Here is an 18696-nt window from a genome sequence, read left to right on the forward strand (position 1 = left end):
ATGACACTCTGGATGTACCCAAGAATGTCTGTGGTAGTGTTAAAGTTGCCGGCATTTTCGTGGCTGGGACAGGGAGCCATTCGTTCTAGAGACAGTAATTTCCTTTACCTGTACAGTGGGGTATGCTATAACGAATCTAATTGGTTCTAGAACCTTGTTCGTTATAGGATTAATCCGTTCCAGGCCCCCAAATACAACCACTTAACACTGAAAAATATAATATAAAATTGTAAAAAAGTGCATAAATATGCATCTAAACCCCTGAAATAAAGAATATCATTAATACTTGTAATAAAAAAACAATAAATTAGCAAAAAAAAAAATTTAATAATGTTTGCTGTAGGAGTTTCGTTCGTTATAGCATTCTCAATTTTATAGGTAAAACCGTTCGTTATAGGAATATTCGTAGTAGGATCCGTTCGTTATAGCATACCCCTCTGTATTGTATATATGTGTGTGTGTGTGTCTACACATCACATATACAATACTACATGTAAAAGAAATAATTGTCCTAAGGGCAAACGCATAAAGAGAATATACATTTCTTTGGATACAAGTAAAAAATGTAACAAATCCCCGGTCAGCAAATGCTATTCGATGATTTGGCGATTCGCGGCCACTTTGAAAACCTAACCCCTGCGAATTTGGGGGCCCCCTATATTGTGAATGCGCATAAAGCGAGGGTCCAGTGTACCTGATGCCTTAGTCTTCTCTGGTACATTACCTGTACTGTATATACTGTACACGCTGCAACAGTTTCGTCTGGTCGTAAGATATGGCTAGTGTGGCAACAGCGCGCGTGTGTTCGCGTGTACATGCTGGAGAAATTTTTGGATCATCCTCTCCCTCCGTGAACCACGAGACTCGTTGAGTTGTCAATCAGAAGCAGTCATTAAGTTGACCCACAGATGACGCCATGGCGCATGAGGATGTGGAAGGGGGGGCAGGGAGCTTGGCAAGTGACAGGATGGCAGTGAGGTGGGGTCAGGTTGCTTACTCCAGCAGTGTTATAATTTGACAGCTTTTTTTTATATTCATGGCCCTGCGCCATCTATGTGTCAACTTAACAACTGCTTCTGACTGACAACTCGATGAGCCATTTGGTTCACAGAGGGAGAGGATGATCCGCCTATTATTGAGCATGTACACACGAACACACACACTTGCTGTTGTCACGTTAGCCATAGCTCGCATCCAGGTGAACCAGGTGGAACTATTGCCGAGTGTACTACTCTTCTTACTTAACTGTTCATGTGTTTAATATTATGTTTTCCCTTCATATTCATTTACACAATACATGTAGTATTTATAATTTTCAAGTAGATTTTTTTTTTTTTTTTTGAATTTGATTAGCAAAAAAGATATTAATGTGTAGATTTATATATTGTTTCTTAAATTTTCTTCTGACTGGGTAGTGACCATGAGCCAGCCAGTGACGTACAGTTTATGTTTGTTCTCAGGTGTGTTGTTTTAGGAGACACTTTGCTGTTTTTTGTGGCTTATAAATGTATTATACACACACACACACATGTAAATAATTGTAGGTGTGGATTCTCAAAGCTTTAGCCTAGAAATAATGTCCACAATGGCCTCAAAATTACACTGACACTCAACCTTAACTACATTGTCTCTTAACTCCAAATTAACTTAAAAGAATCTGTAAGATTGGACCCAGAATATATTATTAACTTGGGAGAACAGTCATGGATTTCCAGTCAGTGGAGATGTTCCTTTATGCTGACAGTGTACAATATGAGGGACAATTAGGAGGAATGAAGAGCAGATTAGTTAATACAGTAGATTAATTTAGAATTCCTTAATTATTAAACGGGATGAAACAGCTAGTTTGTGTCAGTGTTGATCTTGAAACACGTACTAGTTTACAGTATTGTTTAGTATATTATGCACAGTTGTGGACAAAAAGAATTCACCAGGCAGGGAGGAGGTAGGTGGAGACTTGGCAGTGTCACATAAAGGTGGTGATTAAAAAGCCTGCATTTTTTTTGTCCACAGTTGTACATACAGTACTGTACTTGACAATACACTCTACTGTATATTTTGTACACACTTCACAAGGCACACTAGTACAGTATAATACATGTTTACATCACGAGACACACTAGGAAACGCATTATTTATCTGGGTATCTTATTTTAAGTAAACTTTTTTGAATCTGCAATTTTTAGTTTTTTGCTTTATTTTGTGCTTGGGTTAGTTACTGTTAAAGCATTTTTTATTTCTTTTCCTTTTGGCATTATTGCCCAAGAATCATATGAATAGTTCCATCTTTCCCTCAGCAGCTACAGGAGCTTTTTGACTCCCCAACTCTGGGGCAACGTCAGATGGACTACAGCCGTGACACTGAGTCCTTCCTCCGTGACACTGAGCAACTTGTCACCTCTCTCCAGGCTCGTATTGACATGAACAAAGGCATTCCATCGAGTCTCAGGGGCCTGTCCTTCGAATCACATGACTCTGGAGGAGATTCTGACCTGGACACCAGCACTTCCTACCCCATAAACGACGATGACGACCGACTCGTGAAGACGATGGGCTCCCAGCTGAAGACCAAACTCAAGCTTGCCGGCATTGACGGTTCACCCAAGACGCCCCCGGTGGCGACCAGTCCCCGTAAACCAGATCCACTAGCAGTGGAAACAAGACTGAAGCTGACGAGCCACTTCAAGAGGGAGAAATCCATAGTGTCAGACAGCGGGTATGATGTGTATACAGCTGGCAAGGAAGAGAACAGCCTCCAATCAGATAGCAGTAGTGAAGCGAGTGAACCTATTAAAGATAGTCGCAAGTCCACTGACAATAACCCTCCCCTCAAGTTCAATAGAGCATTTAGGTATAGTAATCCTTATGCCACAACCTAGAGTTTTGTCCAAGTAGAGTAGATGTTAGCTGTACGATACGTTGATTTACACGCTACCTTAAAAATTTAATTAATTTGTCCACAACATTGCCTAGTAGCAGCACTGTAGAGGTCTGATGGATTACACACACATTTCCCTTTACTAACAGTTCGAGCCACTGTCTGTTGTACTACCTATGTACTGTAGTTACAATTTAATTGGCTTGTTGTACTTAAAATTATTTGTTCACATTGGCCTAAATTCTACATAGAACTTAATGCTCTGGCCCAATCATAGTCATGACACTGAAATGTTTATCTAGAGACTGACACTCACTCACAAAACACCTCAACTCTGGCCTTGTTTGGACAACTTGGCCCACAAGAGGTCATAAAAAATTTTTGGGTTCATCATAATAAGAGAATAACCCTTTGGTCACATCATTTATGTACAAATAGTGAGAAGTACTGTTAAGTTTGGCCACTTGAAGATCAATGTATCAATTCTCACAAGCAGATGATCACTAATATTAAAATCCTTAATGAATACTTTACTATAACGATAATTAGCCCAGTAAGTTAATGACGATGTGATATCAAAAGTTGTGATGCGTCTTGAGTGGTACATCATGTACCCATAACCTGTAAAGTCTCCTTATACTTGAAGAAAAATTATCTGCTTACACATTGCATCTGTTATCATTACTCTTAACCCACTGTTGCGTTGGGTGGATCAAGGGGTACTGAAGCCTGACAGAACAGTATTGGAGAGCTATGCACAACTAGTGAGAAGAAGGAGCTAACACATACATATTTAAATGTTTGCAAAACATGACCAATACCACAATTTACAAGCTCTGTGTACAATACTGTACTTGGCTTTAATGAAAATAATATGATGATGATGTGACTCACCAGATTTTACCTGAGCTGTGATTTAGCAAGAGGTTCAACTTGATATTATAAAGGTGTTCCTCTACCTACAGTAACTTTTAATATGGCTCCAGTCAGTCAAAGTTTGCTGGTAACTTCACATAGAATTTAGGCCAAGAAGCTTGTACATCACTGTTTTTATTTTCTTCCTTGTAAAGCTTTTTTTATGTTGAGTTTTTTTATTTTTTGTCTTGACACTTAAATATGAAATATTTAAAAAAAAACGTAATTTTAACCCAATAATGTTGAAATACTGATATGTTTTTGAACATAAGGTTACGTATTACACTCTGGACTGAAATAACTGTTCTACTCCACCAGTTTAAGAAGAGCTCGTTTGGCGTGTGAAGAGTCATCCCAGCAGCACAAGTCCCCATCACCTGTAGACAAGAAGAAGACCACCACCAGACCCTCCAGTGCCGGTAACCTGACGGGGAGCCGCAAGATTCCTCTCACTCATAGCAAGAGTCACCAGGGTACTAGCCACATGTCCCGAGGGGGTTCACACTCCCAGGCTACAACCCCCAAGAGCGGCTCCAACGACTTCAGCAGAGGAGACGGGGGCAGATTTAGTTTGCGGCTGCCCCATTCGACCTCTTCAACGGTAAGTGCTTGTGGTTTGGTCTGTGTATGCCTGAATTAATGGGGATGTGATGTATTGGTATGGGAGTGACTAGCTATGTGTCCTACAGCCTCCCTCACTCACTGCACAAGATACATACGGTACTACAATCTCTCTGACTCTATTCAGTATTCAAGATACATACCTACAACTTCTCTCTCATTTACTGCACAAGATACACTCCTACAACCTCTCTCTCATTCAGTTCACAAGGTACATAGTCAGATATTAAAACACTTTGATGTTTTGTACTTAAAGATGTTGAGATGAATGATGATGGGATGATTTATAAATGAATTTGAGTTACCTTATGAAAGAATAGCTTGGATAAACAGTAATCAGACACACAAAGATATTGATAAGTTCAGCTGTATCTTATTATCTATGCCCCTGAAATAAAGGAAACCCAGGAGTCGGTATTTTAATTCATAAGGCGAATATTTCTTTTGGTAATGATACAGATTTGGGGAATTGAATGCACTGTATAGAGTTATTTATTCAGCCTTTTATCCTTACCTTAACAGACTGTCTCCAAGTCCCCATCACGAACCTCTGTCAGAAAGGAGTTGTCTTCTGGTACCCGGAGAGGCGCCCCACGCTCCAACTCCACGCTGTCTGCCAAAGAAGTTGACTTTCAAAATTGGAAACGGCGTAAAAACTATGATCCTATGAAGGCTGCAGCAGAAGGCCGGAAGAAAGTTGGCGACAAGAAATCTGATAAATTGTCTCAAGGAAATACTCACAATGAATCAGAAAGATCTCCAAGGTACTGTATGTCTTGCAGTGTTATAGGAAAAAACCTGATCATATCAATGGTTCCTCAACAGAGATTCCAGTACAGGAGTCTAAATAACAATGAAACTTATAAATTCAAATCCCACCATTTTTTAATACTGATAAATTATTTACTAGGATACTAAATGGTTTCAGTCAGGGGTAACTAAATGAATGTTGTAATTTTTTTTAACTAGGCTTCTACTGTAATAAAACATACCTTACCTGCTGCTAGGTCAATACACTGTACATCATCACTTGATTACTCGGACAAAATTGATGGCTTCAGTTTTTCTGGTGCTGTAATTTATACATTAAACTGCTCCAGTGAGTAACTACCACCGAGGTGTATTGAGTATGACTCGTGTGCTTACTGTAAGTGAACTACAAATATGGTCAAGTAAATAATAGCAATATAATAAGTGTGTGTTTTATGCCCCATCGGAAATGTCTATTTTTTTTATATAGAGTTTGTTCATCTATCTACAGTCCTCCTGGGTCCCTCCTGCGCTCTGCATCCTTCCACGGCACTGAAGGCATGGGAGTAGCTGGTCGCTGGCCCCGGAGACCCAACCACCTGTACACTAGTGAGGATGATGGTCCTTACTCACTGGAGGAGGAGGTGAGTCTTTACAAGTTCATGGTATTCAAAACAAAAGACACACACTATACTTCATCACTTCCCTCTAGTATCTTGCTCTCTTAAGGACCCCCTCACTGAGGAGATGGGCTGGAATGAAAAACTTCCTTCCAATCTGTTTTATCTTGATATGTTTGTTTTACCTTCATACTTCCCCTTTCTGTCAGCCTTAAGCATAGAGATAATATTGTACTGTAGTTCTAAAAAATTTGGAGCATAATTTTGTGGACTACTATAATGAATTTATCTTTGACAATTCTGTTTAATTTTACATTTACTTTACAGTACAGGGAGTTTTATGCCATGAAGTGTCATGCAATAAAATCTTTACCAAATAATATTAAAATGGTTCTTAGCAGAGGAACAAGTGTACAGCCACTTTTACCGTAGTAGACAGAATATATTAATACAGATACAGTACTGTACATCAATAGTAACAGAAAAAATCGCCTATGTTTAGCAGTTTACAATGGTCAAATTGTTTAGTATAAAATAAACCATTCATGACAATGTTTCAGCAACCCCATCCTGTACCTCACTGTTCTCCACTGCGGAGATCTCCAACTTCTCCGCATCAGCTGTCCTCCCCACACACTACCTCTCCAGCACGGCAGGTGACTTTATCCTCGGCCCGGGCACGAAGAGCATCATACGCACTGTCAGATGAGGGCGAAGGTCACATTGGATCTCCAACTAGAAAGGTTTGTTATAATACAAACATAGATCATCCCTCAGGAGCTGTTAGTGGTCAGAGTTGTTCAAGTGTTCTCTTATTTATCCCAGCCTTAGTGTGACTGAGGTTGTTCAATAAAAAATGGTTACTGTGCTCACTTCCAGTCCCTGCTTTGCTTCTTTGGTTTGATCCACTGACTGTGTTCTCATTTTTAGTGGTGTGAGGCCATCAGTTACTTCAACAATACTCTAATGTTTCCATCTGAAATATATACCTATCTTTTGCATACCTTAATACTGCCATACTGTGTATGAATGAAATTAGAAAAGTTCACAAGGCTGTTGTGCTCTCAGACATCACTGGATGAGTCTGGCAGCGAGGGGAAGCGGTCACCACTGGGCAGCACCCGAGGCATTGTGTCAGGCAGATCTAAAGCTAAAATGGAAGCTCTGGACAACTTGGTCATATCCACAATTCACTCTCTCTCTGTGAAGGTTCGCACCACCTCAGAAACTCTCCTGCAAAAGCTTAAGTAAGTGAAGCTTCAAGTTTTTGTATTGGTTAAATGAAAAACAATCTAGGTTAGGCTGCACTACATCACTACTGTTAGAGTTCATTGCCTCAAGTAATATGTTTTTGCCTAACTATTGGGATCAAGCTTGTTTTCTTAACATTTAATCATCATCTGTGAACTGTATCTCTTTTTCAAAAATGAAGGTTTATTTCCTGCCATAGTAAGGAGTTGCATATTGTCCCCAAACTGGGAATTATATCACATAGCTGAGAAATCATGAAAGGGGAGAGTAAACATGTCTGTAATACGTGTGGAGGAGATGAAGGGATAGGTACTTTTAATGTGCTCTAGATCAATGACTTCTGATAGTATCAGAAGACACCAATGTTGATGAGGATGTTTATTATTATTATTATTATTATTATTATCATTATTATTATTATTATTATTATTATTATTATTATTATTACTATTATTATTATTTCTGTATTATTATTATTATTATTATTGTCTTGACACATATCAGCTGACTCTTCATTACACAGCAACATCACTTATAGTATGGTAATTATCATCCTCACTGTTTCTGAGTTGTATTCAGTGTGATAAAGCCCACACACCCACCACCATACACAACCACCACCACCCACCATACACAACCACCACCACCCACCATACACAACCACCACCACCCACCATACTCACCCACCACCACACACCATACTCACCCACCACCACACACCATACTCACCCACCACCAAACACCATACTCACCCACCACCACACACCATACTCACCCACCACCACACACCATACTCACCCACCACCACACACCATACTCGCCACCACCCACCACCACCCACCACCCACCATACACACCCACCATCTGGTTGGGTTATCTACATCACCCAGTACTTGTCTCAGGTCTCAGTATGATGAGGAAGGAGACCGTGCAGCTCTACTAGAGGAGGTGTTGGCCCACCTCAGCGAGAGTGACCAGACCCTAACCTCAGGCCAGAGCAGATCAACTTCCCGAGAGTTGGCTGGCATCCTCCGTAACCTTAAGAAGATCGAGCACGCATTAGAAGGTATGGAGAATTTTGTACATTATTAGTGACTGTCGTAGACACTTTATGATACAGTACAGTATATGATTAATTTGTGTTACAAGATAGACCATTGTGTAGAATTCTTGGCGTATATTGTATTTCATGTGTGGTTGTGTAGGTGTTGAGCAGTGGTTGAGGAGGTTCTGCATGGGGTACCAGATATAAATGCTGGATGACCTATGGTGTAGATAGGTGTATAGACAATGGGTAATTGATGATGATGTCTCGTGTAATGATAAATGTATTGCTCGTGTCTGTGAATGTATAAATAAATGACTGTGGCGAAGGACTAGGATATAAGGCATTTGAATTACTCATTATATTTAGATAAGCAGGAATGTAGAGCTCCCTGGCAGAAGGCTTCACCCAGGTTATAAATACACTTCTACTGTCTTGACAATTTATTTATTTATTTAGGAAATACAAATTTATGTATTTTTGACAAATATAAGTACAGTACTGTACTGTGATTAGTTTATTGATATAAGTGTGTCTCAATTGTTTTAAGCAAATGCTCTGTATTGTTTCATAATCATATGATGTGTTTATTGCTAATACTCTACAATAACAGGTGAATTTTTCCTCTTGCCCAGTGAATTTAACTATTTTTCATAAGAGTGTCATATTACACAAACTGGTTTTCTGGAAAGATACTGAAACATTATCTTGATTAAAAGTTTGTATCATCAGAGACACAAAGGATGAGTCAGTATCTTTGAACTAAGTAGCACAAAGTCTTTCATTATATAATTCAAAATTGATGGCAAATCTTGGCCATAACATCAACATGAACAACAATAACAGCTGGTACCTGTACTCTGAGGTAGACTGTGCTGCACTCAACCAATAACAGGAAGCAGCTTATGAACTGTGCATAGTTTGTCAACCGTGTTGCCTAGGACTGGCCACTCAGTAGGTGTCATAAAGCAGACTAGAATGGATGAAAATTATGTACAACTTCCATATTAGAATAAATAAACCAATTAGTGTAGGCATTAGAATTATAACGTGATACTTTGTAATGTAGTTACCTGTTCTTATGGTTATTTGAAGCTCCTCAGAACTACTGAACTATTAATGCATGTAGTATTTTCACAACATGGTAGTGTAAATGAATAATATACAAACATATACAGTATTCAGCTTTGAATATTTTTAATACGCGAACAACTAAGTTGGTTTTGTACCATATGTAATAGACGCTTCAATCATATTCCTGTGGCATGTTCTTGAAGAAGCCTTTGCTCGTACAGACAGACATAGTGATAATGTTCGTACATTTTGACTAACCTCATTTTCTTCTTCTTTTTTCTACCTTTACATACTTTATCATTCAGCCCTGACTGACAATGCCCTAGATGGTGATATCAATGGGTGAGGAGAGCTTCCAGCCTGTCTGTAATAACTGCTACAGTACTGTACCCGCTCACTGTCCTGCAACACTAGATCTGTCCATATAAGGATGTAGGACCATATTTTCCAACTGAACACCAACAACATATCAGTTCTGTGTCATTACCTTAACTCGTAGTTATACTTTAGTACTGTAATACCACCACTTACATAATACTGTACAAGTATTGTTTTCCCATAAATGCTCTTTATTTCTAAATACATTTTGATGCACACCAATTTGGAAACATAGTCTATCTGATGATCCCATTAATGTCTCTTGGTGGAAATCATTAAGCATCACAAGGTCCCTTTACGGGATTAAAGTGCAACTCATACATTAGTACATCAAAGAAAGGCTCGTTTTACAAAGCAACATGTGTGTACAATACAGTAAAACCTCAACAATTTGAATTGTGGATAATTCAAACAAATTTCAATTAGCTGGAGTATGAGGTATTTATCACCTTATTAACATTGTTAACTACTTTACATTATAGTGTATGTAGAGGATTGTACAGAAAGGTTTTTAAGTTCATTTTACTTGTGGAAGTTCTTGGTGTTTTTTGCAATAGTTTTGTTGGTGTGTGGTAGTCATTCAAGGGATGTAAGAAGTAGGTATTCGTCTTGGTCTTTAACTTTGTTACAGTACTTTCTTTAGAATATGTACAGAAACGTTCTTTGGTTCATACAAAAAAAAAGAAGTAAATTCAGCTTGCAGAAACCTGGGGGTAGTGATGGTAGCCACAGTGGTGACAGATAGTGATGGTGGCCACAGTGGTGACAGATAGTGATGGTGGCCACAGTGGTGACAGATAGTGATGGTGGCCACAGTGGTGACAGATAGTGATGGTGGCCACAGTGGTGACAGATAGTGATGGTGGCCACAGTGGTGACAGATAGTGATGGTGGCCACCGTGGTAACAGATAGTGATGGTGGCCACAGTGGTGACAGATAGTAATGGTGGCCACAGAGGTGACAAATAGTGATGGTGGCCACAGTGGTGACAGACAGTGATGGTGGCCACAGTGGTGACAGATAGTGACGGTGGCCAGTGGTGACAGATACATCCAGGAGGGACCGGCATCAGTTGTCTAACGTTCACTACACCAAGACTGTGTTCTCATTCTGGCCAACCATATTATAATTTTTCTGTTGTGTACTGATTGTATTCTGAAGTATAATATAATGGCCACCAAGAGTTAACTCTACATAGCTCTAGTGTTGCTGCAGCCAGCAAGAAAGTGAGGAGAAGTTACATCTTACAAATAGAACTTAATTGGGGAAGAAGTTGTATCAGTGACACTTTGTCTAGGATGATCGAGTTCACTTCTTACACAATAAAGAAAAAGAATAATGCTGAAAGCTTCCCATACTTCCTCTTCTTTGTCAAGGCCTAACAACAGGAGGAACCTCACTTAGGTTTGTTAGGATAACAGTTATCTCACTCCCACCACCTCCCATCACTGTCTCCAAACTATATACAGTACTGCACGCAGTGATATTTACTCAGTTTATATATCACCTAACCACTTATCAGCTTACTCTCCATTCAGTTGGTTGGTCTATCAAGTGTTAGTACAGGAAGGATAGCTGATAGAATCATGAAATGCTTATTTCCAGTAAAGTCCTTATGCCAGTGAACAGTGTTTTGCTTTTCTTTTTTTAAATCAGGGACTGTATTACTGGTACAGTATCATGTTTCTGAAGTTTAGGTGTAGGTTTTTATCATTGGTTATGTGGTGGCTGTGTGCAGCAATATGCAAATTTATCCACATAATCGAGAATTGGGACAAAGACAAGGATACTCCGGAAGCCTCTTGTAAATTGACTTGTTCCATGTGAGTCATTGGATAAGTTGACCAACCGTCACCCACAGGTAGATCAGATTGATGAAGTTTTACTGTAATTTTTTCCCAAATACTTGAGACACTTTTCTCCCATTATATTAAGAAATGGTAACTGCCAATGTCAGTATTCTTAGTTCCAGTTAGAAACTATGGCTCTCAGATCACACAACATATACCTGTACTTGCTTTTTGCTGGTTAGATCTGAGTTTGTGTAGCCTAGCTGAAACATGTACCAGAGTCCCCAACAGATAGTGTAATGTATCCATAAATTTATCAAAAAAGTTGGCTTTCAAGGCATTGTTGTATAAACTGTTCCAAATATTTTCTTAAATATATTGAACTCATGGAGTCCCCATACATATAATTACTGTACTGTATACATGGCTTATAGTACTTTTGTTACAAAATTGTTGGCCTCAACATAGAAAGTCAAGTTTTAAGTATGTACTTTACTTATTGGCAAAATTATGGATGCATCAATGGTTGTTCTCAGAGAATCTTAGAAGAATTAAAAAATTTCTTGTCAAAAGTTGCATTATAGTTGCAAAGAAGAAACAGAAGTACTGTGCATGTAGTAGTTGAGATTATAATGCATTAGTGTTGTGTGTTTCCCAGGAGGATATAATATACTCTACAGTACTGTAAACGTAAGTGAAAATCTGACTCGCCTGGAACTCTATAATATCTAAATAACTAAGCCCTTCTTCATCCCAACTCATAATACTAGTTGTAAGTCTGAATCTAGGCTGTAACTTTTAGTGCATTGTTAAAAAAAAATAAAGTGTTAGTAGTTGAAAACTTTAGTCATAAGTATTGATATTTGTTTCGAAATTGTCCCCCCTCTCCCCTTCCCTTCCTCACCACACAGCCAGAACTGTTCCTTCAATGATGAAAATTAATTAGAAATTAGATAAGGTATTTCTTATTGTTTTTAGCCATTTCCTGCCACCATCAGTACTTCGTCTTGTAACATATTTATCTATCTCCTTCTTCCTGTTGTTGTTTTTTTTTACTGAGGGTTTTCTGCCCCTTGATCCATCCAATTTCAAAAGTGGAAGAGAAGTATAATAGATAATATTTCAGTACAAGTCATCTGGTCTCACCAAAAGTTAGCTCAAGGCATAACCTCACCTGATCCATGCTGTTTGAGAGAGTAGAGACATACCTTTTTTTTCCTGGCTGGGATAATTATCAAAAGTTTTTCATAAAGGGTTGTTCAAAGTGAAGTTCTTTATTGACTAAGTTTGTGCTGTGTGTTCTGTATAAGTTCAGTGTTAAGTTTCAAGTTTGGTTTAATTAACATTACCAACATTAAATAATAACTACCTGTACTTTTCTTTTATACATTTATATTTTTCTCGTGAAATTACAAGTCGAGACATGACTTGGTGTGCTAGTTGTCTGCCATGTGGTCAGTTTGTGTTCATAAACATTTTTTTGATAACTAGATGAAAAATTACTTTTCTTTTAATTATTAAGGGCAGAAGTTGCTAGCTGCTGCAGTTGGAAGAAAATAATTATTACCCCAGTACTGTACTGTATTATGTTGTGATTTTGAACTAAGGACATATGCAGCTTACTTGTACAACATTGACAGAGAAGCAAACAACTACCGTTACAGTTGTTCACTGTTTAATCAAGTGTAGTAATGACTTGATCACAAGCTGTCAGTTAAGGCAGTTCAGCTGCATCACAGTCTACTTCTCATGCCACAGAATATGGGAGGCATGTAGGGTTACCTCTGTCTCTACATTGGTATTAAGTCATTTCTGTTGTAACTTAATTCATGAATAAGATTTCTGATAAACTTCCTACATGCTCCTGTTTGAAATAATGAATGTATGTATCTTTATATAATTTAGCTAAATATCTTTCTCGTCAGAAACAGTCATCCCAACGATTATGATTAAACTCGTTTAGAAATACATCATTACTTCAGGACGAAATCGAACAGATTTGCAACAGCCAATCAGCTGTAACTCTTGAGGAGGGGGCAGGGCATCTTTTCTCAGCTGAGAAAAAATGCACTATAGATGCTTTCATATTCTGTGGGAATTGTCTTGTGGATAACAAACCATTATTATTATTATTTATTATTATTATTATTTATTATTATTATTATTTATTATTATTATTTATTATTATTATTATTATTATTATTGTTGTTGTTGTTGTTGTTGTATTGTGTACAGGGTACTGTATTATTATTTTTTCTATACGTATTACTTATACTTTTCTACTCGTAACATGTAAGTGAACTTGTTCTTTTCACCTTTTTTCTACACTTACAAAACCATCTTATACTGCACTCCAGGGCAGCCAGGATGAGGAGCATCAAAGGCTCTCGTCACATGTACTGTACTGTATTGAGAGTTGGAAGCTGTTGTAGTACTTGGTGTGATGGTCACTCAGGACAGCAGGGTTTCCTCAGTTGGTGTCATGGGCCTTGTTGTTGAGACTTTTGATATTAAGTTGATGTAAATTATAGATGATTGACACGTTGGGCTAAAATTCTGGATGTTGGCAAGGTGTGTGTGCACACACACACAAATTGATTGTTGTTGTGTAAGTGAATGGCCATATGTTTTTCTTCCACAAATACACCTTCAAGCTTACTTTCTGTTCAGTATTGTACACACAATTCTTTACCCAGTGTTCATGCCATGACATTTACTTCCTTGTTATGAGTGAACTCAATGGTTATTGATCAAATGGGCCCCAGGCTCAATAGATTCAAACCTAATCAAACCATTAGAATTGAAAACCATTAGAACTGGGCTCCAATCCTATTTGTTAGTTTAGGGTTTGGTTTGGGGCTAACTGAACTAATCCCAATAAATAGGGAGGGTTGAGTCCCATTACCAATGGGCTTGTCCTATTTTACCCACAACCCTTTCTAATACTGGTGATGCCCTACTTATCTACTTTTGTATTAATGGTAAGCTGAATTTGTGTTGAAGGATTAGTTGCAGAGTTTGTGTATCTTTGTCTTTTTGTGTTATTTAACTGGACTGATTTATGTAAAAGTGCTTCATTCTCTGGTTATTTACATTGGTTTTTATTATTCTGTATTGTATTCCTATTACTGTACTCTGCTCAAACTCATTGCTACGTTTATCATCATCTGCTGCTCTAACAGTGTTCTCTCTCTTACACAGTATACACTTCTATAATCTGGATAAAAACTTGCCGTTATTATGGTAGACCAGTGGAATGGTAAGCTGTGGTCAGCTCTAGTGGTCTCCTGGCTCACCAGTTGTGCCTCATTAAGCATTTTTTTAATAGACTTGAACAAATCAATAGATGAACACTTATCAATAGATTAGTCTGTTTCTCTAGTTCTACCCAGATAATGTACTGTGAGTGACACACATGAGCTGAGGAAGATCTGTAGTGACTTCATGTTATTTTAAAGTCTGATATGAATTTTTAGTGCCATTCTGTCATGCAGTTTGTATGAAATATGAAACTGACTTGATTCCTTTCTTTCATACTTCATGTTAGTGTTGTTTCACCTTTTGTACATAAAGGGTTGTATATGCAGTAGATTTTTTATCACTATATATATATATATATATATATATATATATATATATATATATATATATATATATATATATATATATATATATATATATATATATATATATATATATATATATATATATATATATATATATATATATATATATATATATATATATATATAGTTAGTTGTTAAAGAAAATAATGATCGTTTATCACCTCACGGGCATTGATGTCAATGTCTGGTCTAAGTTTTGGCATTTACATTAGCTTAACAGCCTTAAGCAGATGAACACCTGTATCCACTGTTGTTGCTCTTTTTAAAACCTACTTTCTGCAGTACAGTACTGTACCCACTTCTACCATCCCCTACTGTCCTTCAACCTCTATGCTTTCCTCCTCATATGAATTTTAACTAGAAATTCTGGAGATCTATTCTTTCATCTTTTTTTTTTTTCCTCTTCTTTGTTTTCACCTTGGCCATTTACTGTTCTCATTTTGTGTATACTGTAGTTAAATACAGTATAACAACTGGAAGAGCTTCACGACTGGGAGGGAATTTGTTATGTTGGGTACTGGTTGACGGGACTGCCAATCCTGATAGCTTCAGTGTAGCCTAACCATATGGATCGGGATTCGTAAAGTTGTTCCAGATTCTAATTGTATGGTTAGGTTGGGTTAGGTTAAGTTGGTTTGTGTTAGGTTAGCTTGGAAATCGTTTGAGTTAGGTTAAGGTAGAATGGGCCTTTAGGAATGGAGGCTCATTTGATTGTTCAGCTTTTGAGTACAGTATAGGTATTACAGTTCTGATTGAGAAATTAGAGTTTGTACTACAGGTAAGAAAAATCATTAACTGAATTATGATAGCTTTGTGAAATGTGATGATTGTGTTAAAAATGGAATGATTGATTGTGCAAGAATTTAGTGAGGGATATTGTAAGATTACATCCAGGAGCTATGTTTTGTGAGCGACAGAATCTATATAAATCGCTGAACGCCGAGACAGAAATGAAAGCTTAAAGATGCTGTTTTGGTGTGAAGAGAGAGTGGGCGAGTTTTATTCAGCCCTAAACACCAGCTTAAATTCAGTCTAGTTATTTGAAAGAGAATGTAAATAAATGTTAGTAATCTTAGAGAATGATATCAGTGAAAGTATTAAAGTTTTGAACAGTATCACCTAAAGATTAACCCCCAGCGTATTTCACGTGAAGATTAACTTCCCTAATGCTAACCTAATTTTAACCCCCCCCCCTTCCTCCTGTAGTATTGGGGAGTTTAATCTTAAGGTGAAATATGCTGGGAGTTATTCTTCCGGTGATCCTTTTAGTGTTTTCAAGTTGAGGAAATTTTTGCTTTGTTCACCTCATAGTTCTGCTCACTGACTCGTTGAGCTAACTATGGTATTTGTTATTTTTTACGTATATGGTAATATGGCGTATCGGCATTGACTGTGTGAACATATTGACCCCCTGGGAACAAAATCTGGTCTTCAGCCTTTGTTAAAGCCTCTCCCCTGATGAAAAAATAAATAAATAAAACCACTACAAAATAAACCTGTTTCATCCACATATCCCTCTGTCGAAAAAGAGAGAGAAAAAAGCCATACATTAGATAGCAACAAATTACAAACACACTTCTGGCCTCAAAAATATTGTCTCCACTTTAAAAACAAAATCTTGAAGGTTGTTTTGCCTTCCTCAATAATACTCTTAGGTTTTTCTACCCATTTTCTACCAACTTTAGGACTACAAATCTTAATCTTTTTTTTATTAAAATTGAGTTTCACAGGACAAAATTGAGAATGTTGGGCTCTAGTTAGCTGCCTCCATACTTGGTGTTAGCAATCTAGTCTGTTTTATGCCTTGTATCATTCCTCCTCGACAGTACTTCCTTTAGTTGTTATAAATATTTTTATTATTTGGAGCCAACATTCTTTTTAATCATTTGCAAGAGATATCATTGACTTAACAAAAATGCATTATTAATTTTTTAAATTGTGTGTAAATACAGTATACTGTAATGCATTGTCTTGTATTTTGTTTAATATCAGATTACATGTATTTCATATTCAGTAATGTATACCACAGAATGTGCATGTGAACAAATATTTGTCTAAATGTTCAGTAAATTGCTCTGTGGTGAAGGTCTTGTGCATTTTTTAAACTTTTGGAATGTGAAATATGAACAGTTATTTGATTTAAGTTAATATGTTGTTATTTTCAAGTGTTAAATATAATAATAGGGTTTGCATGATCTTTGAATAAATATCACCTCGGCAAAGTTCCTTATGGGATGACATACACTAGTCTTAATTGTTAAGGTCAGTTAAGGTTCCTATGTTCCGGATTTCCCCTCATGACTCGACTCTCACGAGAAAATTACTTAACCTGCCAGTAAATGGTGAGGAGGTACAGTACTGTATCTGAGGGAGTAGCCATGATATGAGACTTTTGGACAGCTACTTCCAGGCCATTTACACTGTTATGTAGTTTTTTGGTGAGAGTTATGTCTCAGGAGAAATGTTGGATAATACGCCTTTAGAATTGTTAGTAGAGGGATTCTGAGCAGATCATTAGCTCTCATCCAAGGTATAGGTTAACAGAGTTAAGTGACTATTTTTTCTATTCCTCTTTTTTTTTTTCTTACATTTTTACACCACATTACTAGTGTTACTGTAAGTTAATATTCAAAGTGTGTTTCTCTTGGTATAGTATAATGTTTTTCATGTGCAGGATGTATTTAATGATATAATTTGTCTTTTGCTCCCAACAGTAATTGACCGAGTGATGGTGGGTATTGATGATGATGACCTGGATGATGATGATCTTGATGGTGCTGCTGGCCATGAGTGGGGGGAGAGTGACTACTGAGTTACCTGCTACACACCTGGCCATGAGTGGGGGGAGAGTGACTACTGAGTTACCTGCTACACACCTGGCCATGAGTGGGAAGTGGCTTCTGGGTTACCTGCTACACTTGGCCATGGTGGGGGAGAGTGACTACTGAGTTACCTGCTACACACCTGGCCATGAGTGGGGGGAGAGTATTACTGAGTTACCTGCTACACCTGGCATGGGAAGTGACTACTGATTACCTGCTACACACTTGGCCATGAGTGGGAAGTGACCACTGAGGTACCTGCTACACACCTGAGCATGAGTGGAGAGTGACTACTGGTTACCTGCTACACACTGGCCATGAGTGGGGAAGTGACTACTGAGTTACCTGCTACACACCTGGCAGGTGGGAAGTACACTGAGTTACCTGCTACACCTGGCCATGAGTGAAGTGACTACTGAGTTACCTGCTACACAGTTGGCCATGAGTGGGAGAGTGACTACTGAGTTACCTGCTACACACTTGGCCATGAGTGGGGGAGAGGGACTACTGAGTTACCTGCTACACACCTGGCCATGAGTGTGGGGAGAGTGACTACTGAGTTACCTGCTGCACATGAGTGAGGAGAGAGTAACCAGCTGCACACCAAAGCGAACATGCTCACTTATGAGATTTGTAAATATTTGGCCAGAAACTTTCAAGGAGTTGAGTGAAAATGAGTTTAAGGTGGTTACAAATAATCCCTTAATAATGTGTGAACATGTTAATCAGGCCCTTCTAACCAGTGAAAGACTTTATGTATGAAAAGTGGATTATGTGTGATGGCTGTACAGGAACTTTGCTTACAAGTACAGTACAGTACTTAATTCTTTTAGAAACCTCAATGTGCACAAGAATAAATGAACTCAACCTTGTTTCCAAATGTAAGACTTTTTGTTATAATTTTGTGGTGAGGCTGTGAAGCAAG

The 18696-nt window shown here is 38.0% G+C and overlaps 1 protein-coding gene across 21 annotated transcripts in view; it reads left to right on the top strand.

The window, feature by feature from the left end:
* The window catches only part of LOC121876862 (serine-rich adhesin for platelets-like), a 132215-nt gene extending 114419 nt beyond the window's left edge, over positions 1 to 17796 (top strand). For 18 of the 21 annotated variants that reach the window (XM_042382359.1, XM_042382363.1, XM_042382347.1 and 15 more), the window contains 8 exons: positions 2298 to 2851; positions 4112 to 4394; positions 4937 to 5178; positions 5676 to 5808; positions 6345 to 6527; positions 6853 to 7031; positions 7938 to 8101; positions 17664 to 17796. In XM_042382359.1, the coding sequence (XP_042238293.1) occupies positions 2298 to 2851; positions 4112 to 4394; positions 4937 to 5178; positions 5676 to 5808; positions 6345 to 6527; positions 6853 to 7031; positions 7938 to 8101; positions 17664 to 17761 (1836 nt within the window). In that variant the 3' untranslated portion in view covers positions 17762 to 17796. Of the gene's footprint in view, positions 1 to 2297; positions 2852 to 4111; positions 4395 to 4936; positions 5179 to 5675; positions 5809 to 6344; positions 6528 to 6852; positions 7032 to 7937; positions 8102 to 9459; positions 9497 to 17663 lie in introns of all 21 variants that reach the window. The other 3 variants (XM_042382352.1, XM_042382358.1, XM_042382354.1) reach the window with 3 other exon arrangements.
* Positions 17797 to 18696: the final 900 nt, after the last annotated feature.

Source organism: Homarus americanus, unplaced genomic scaffold (genome assembly GCF_018991925.1).
Source record: "Homarus americanus isolate GMGI-L3 unplaced genomic scaffold, GMGI_Hamer_2.0 scaffold50281, whole genome shotgun sequence".
In the NCBI taxonomy this organism is placed as follows: domain Eukaryota; kingdom Metazoa; phylum Arthropoda; class Malacostraca; order Decapoda; family Nephropidae; genus Homarus; species Homarus americanus.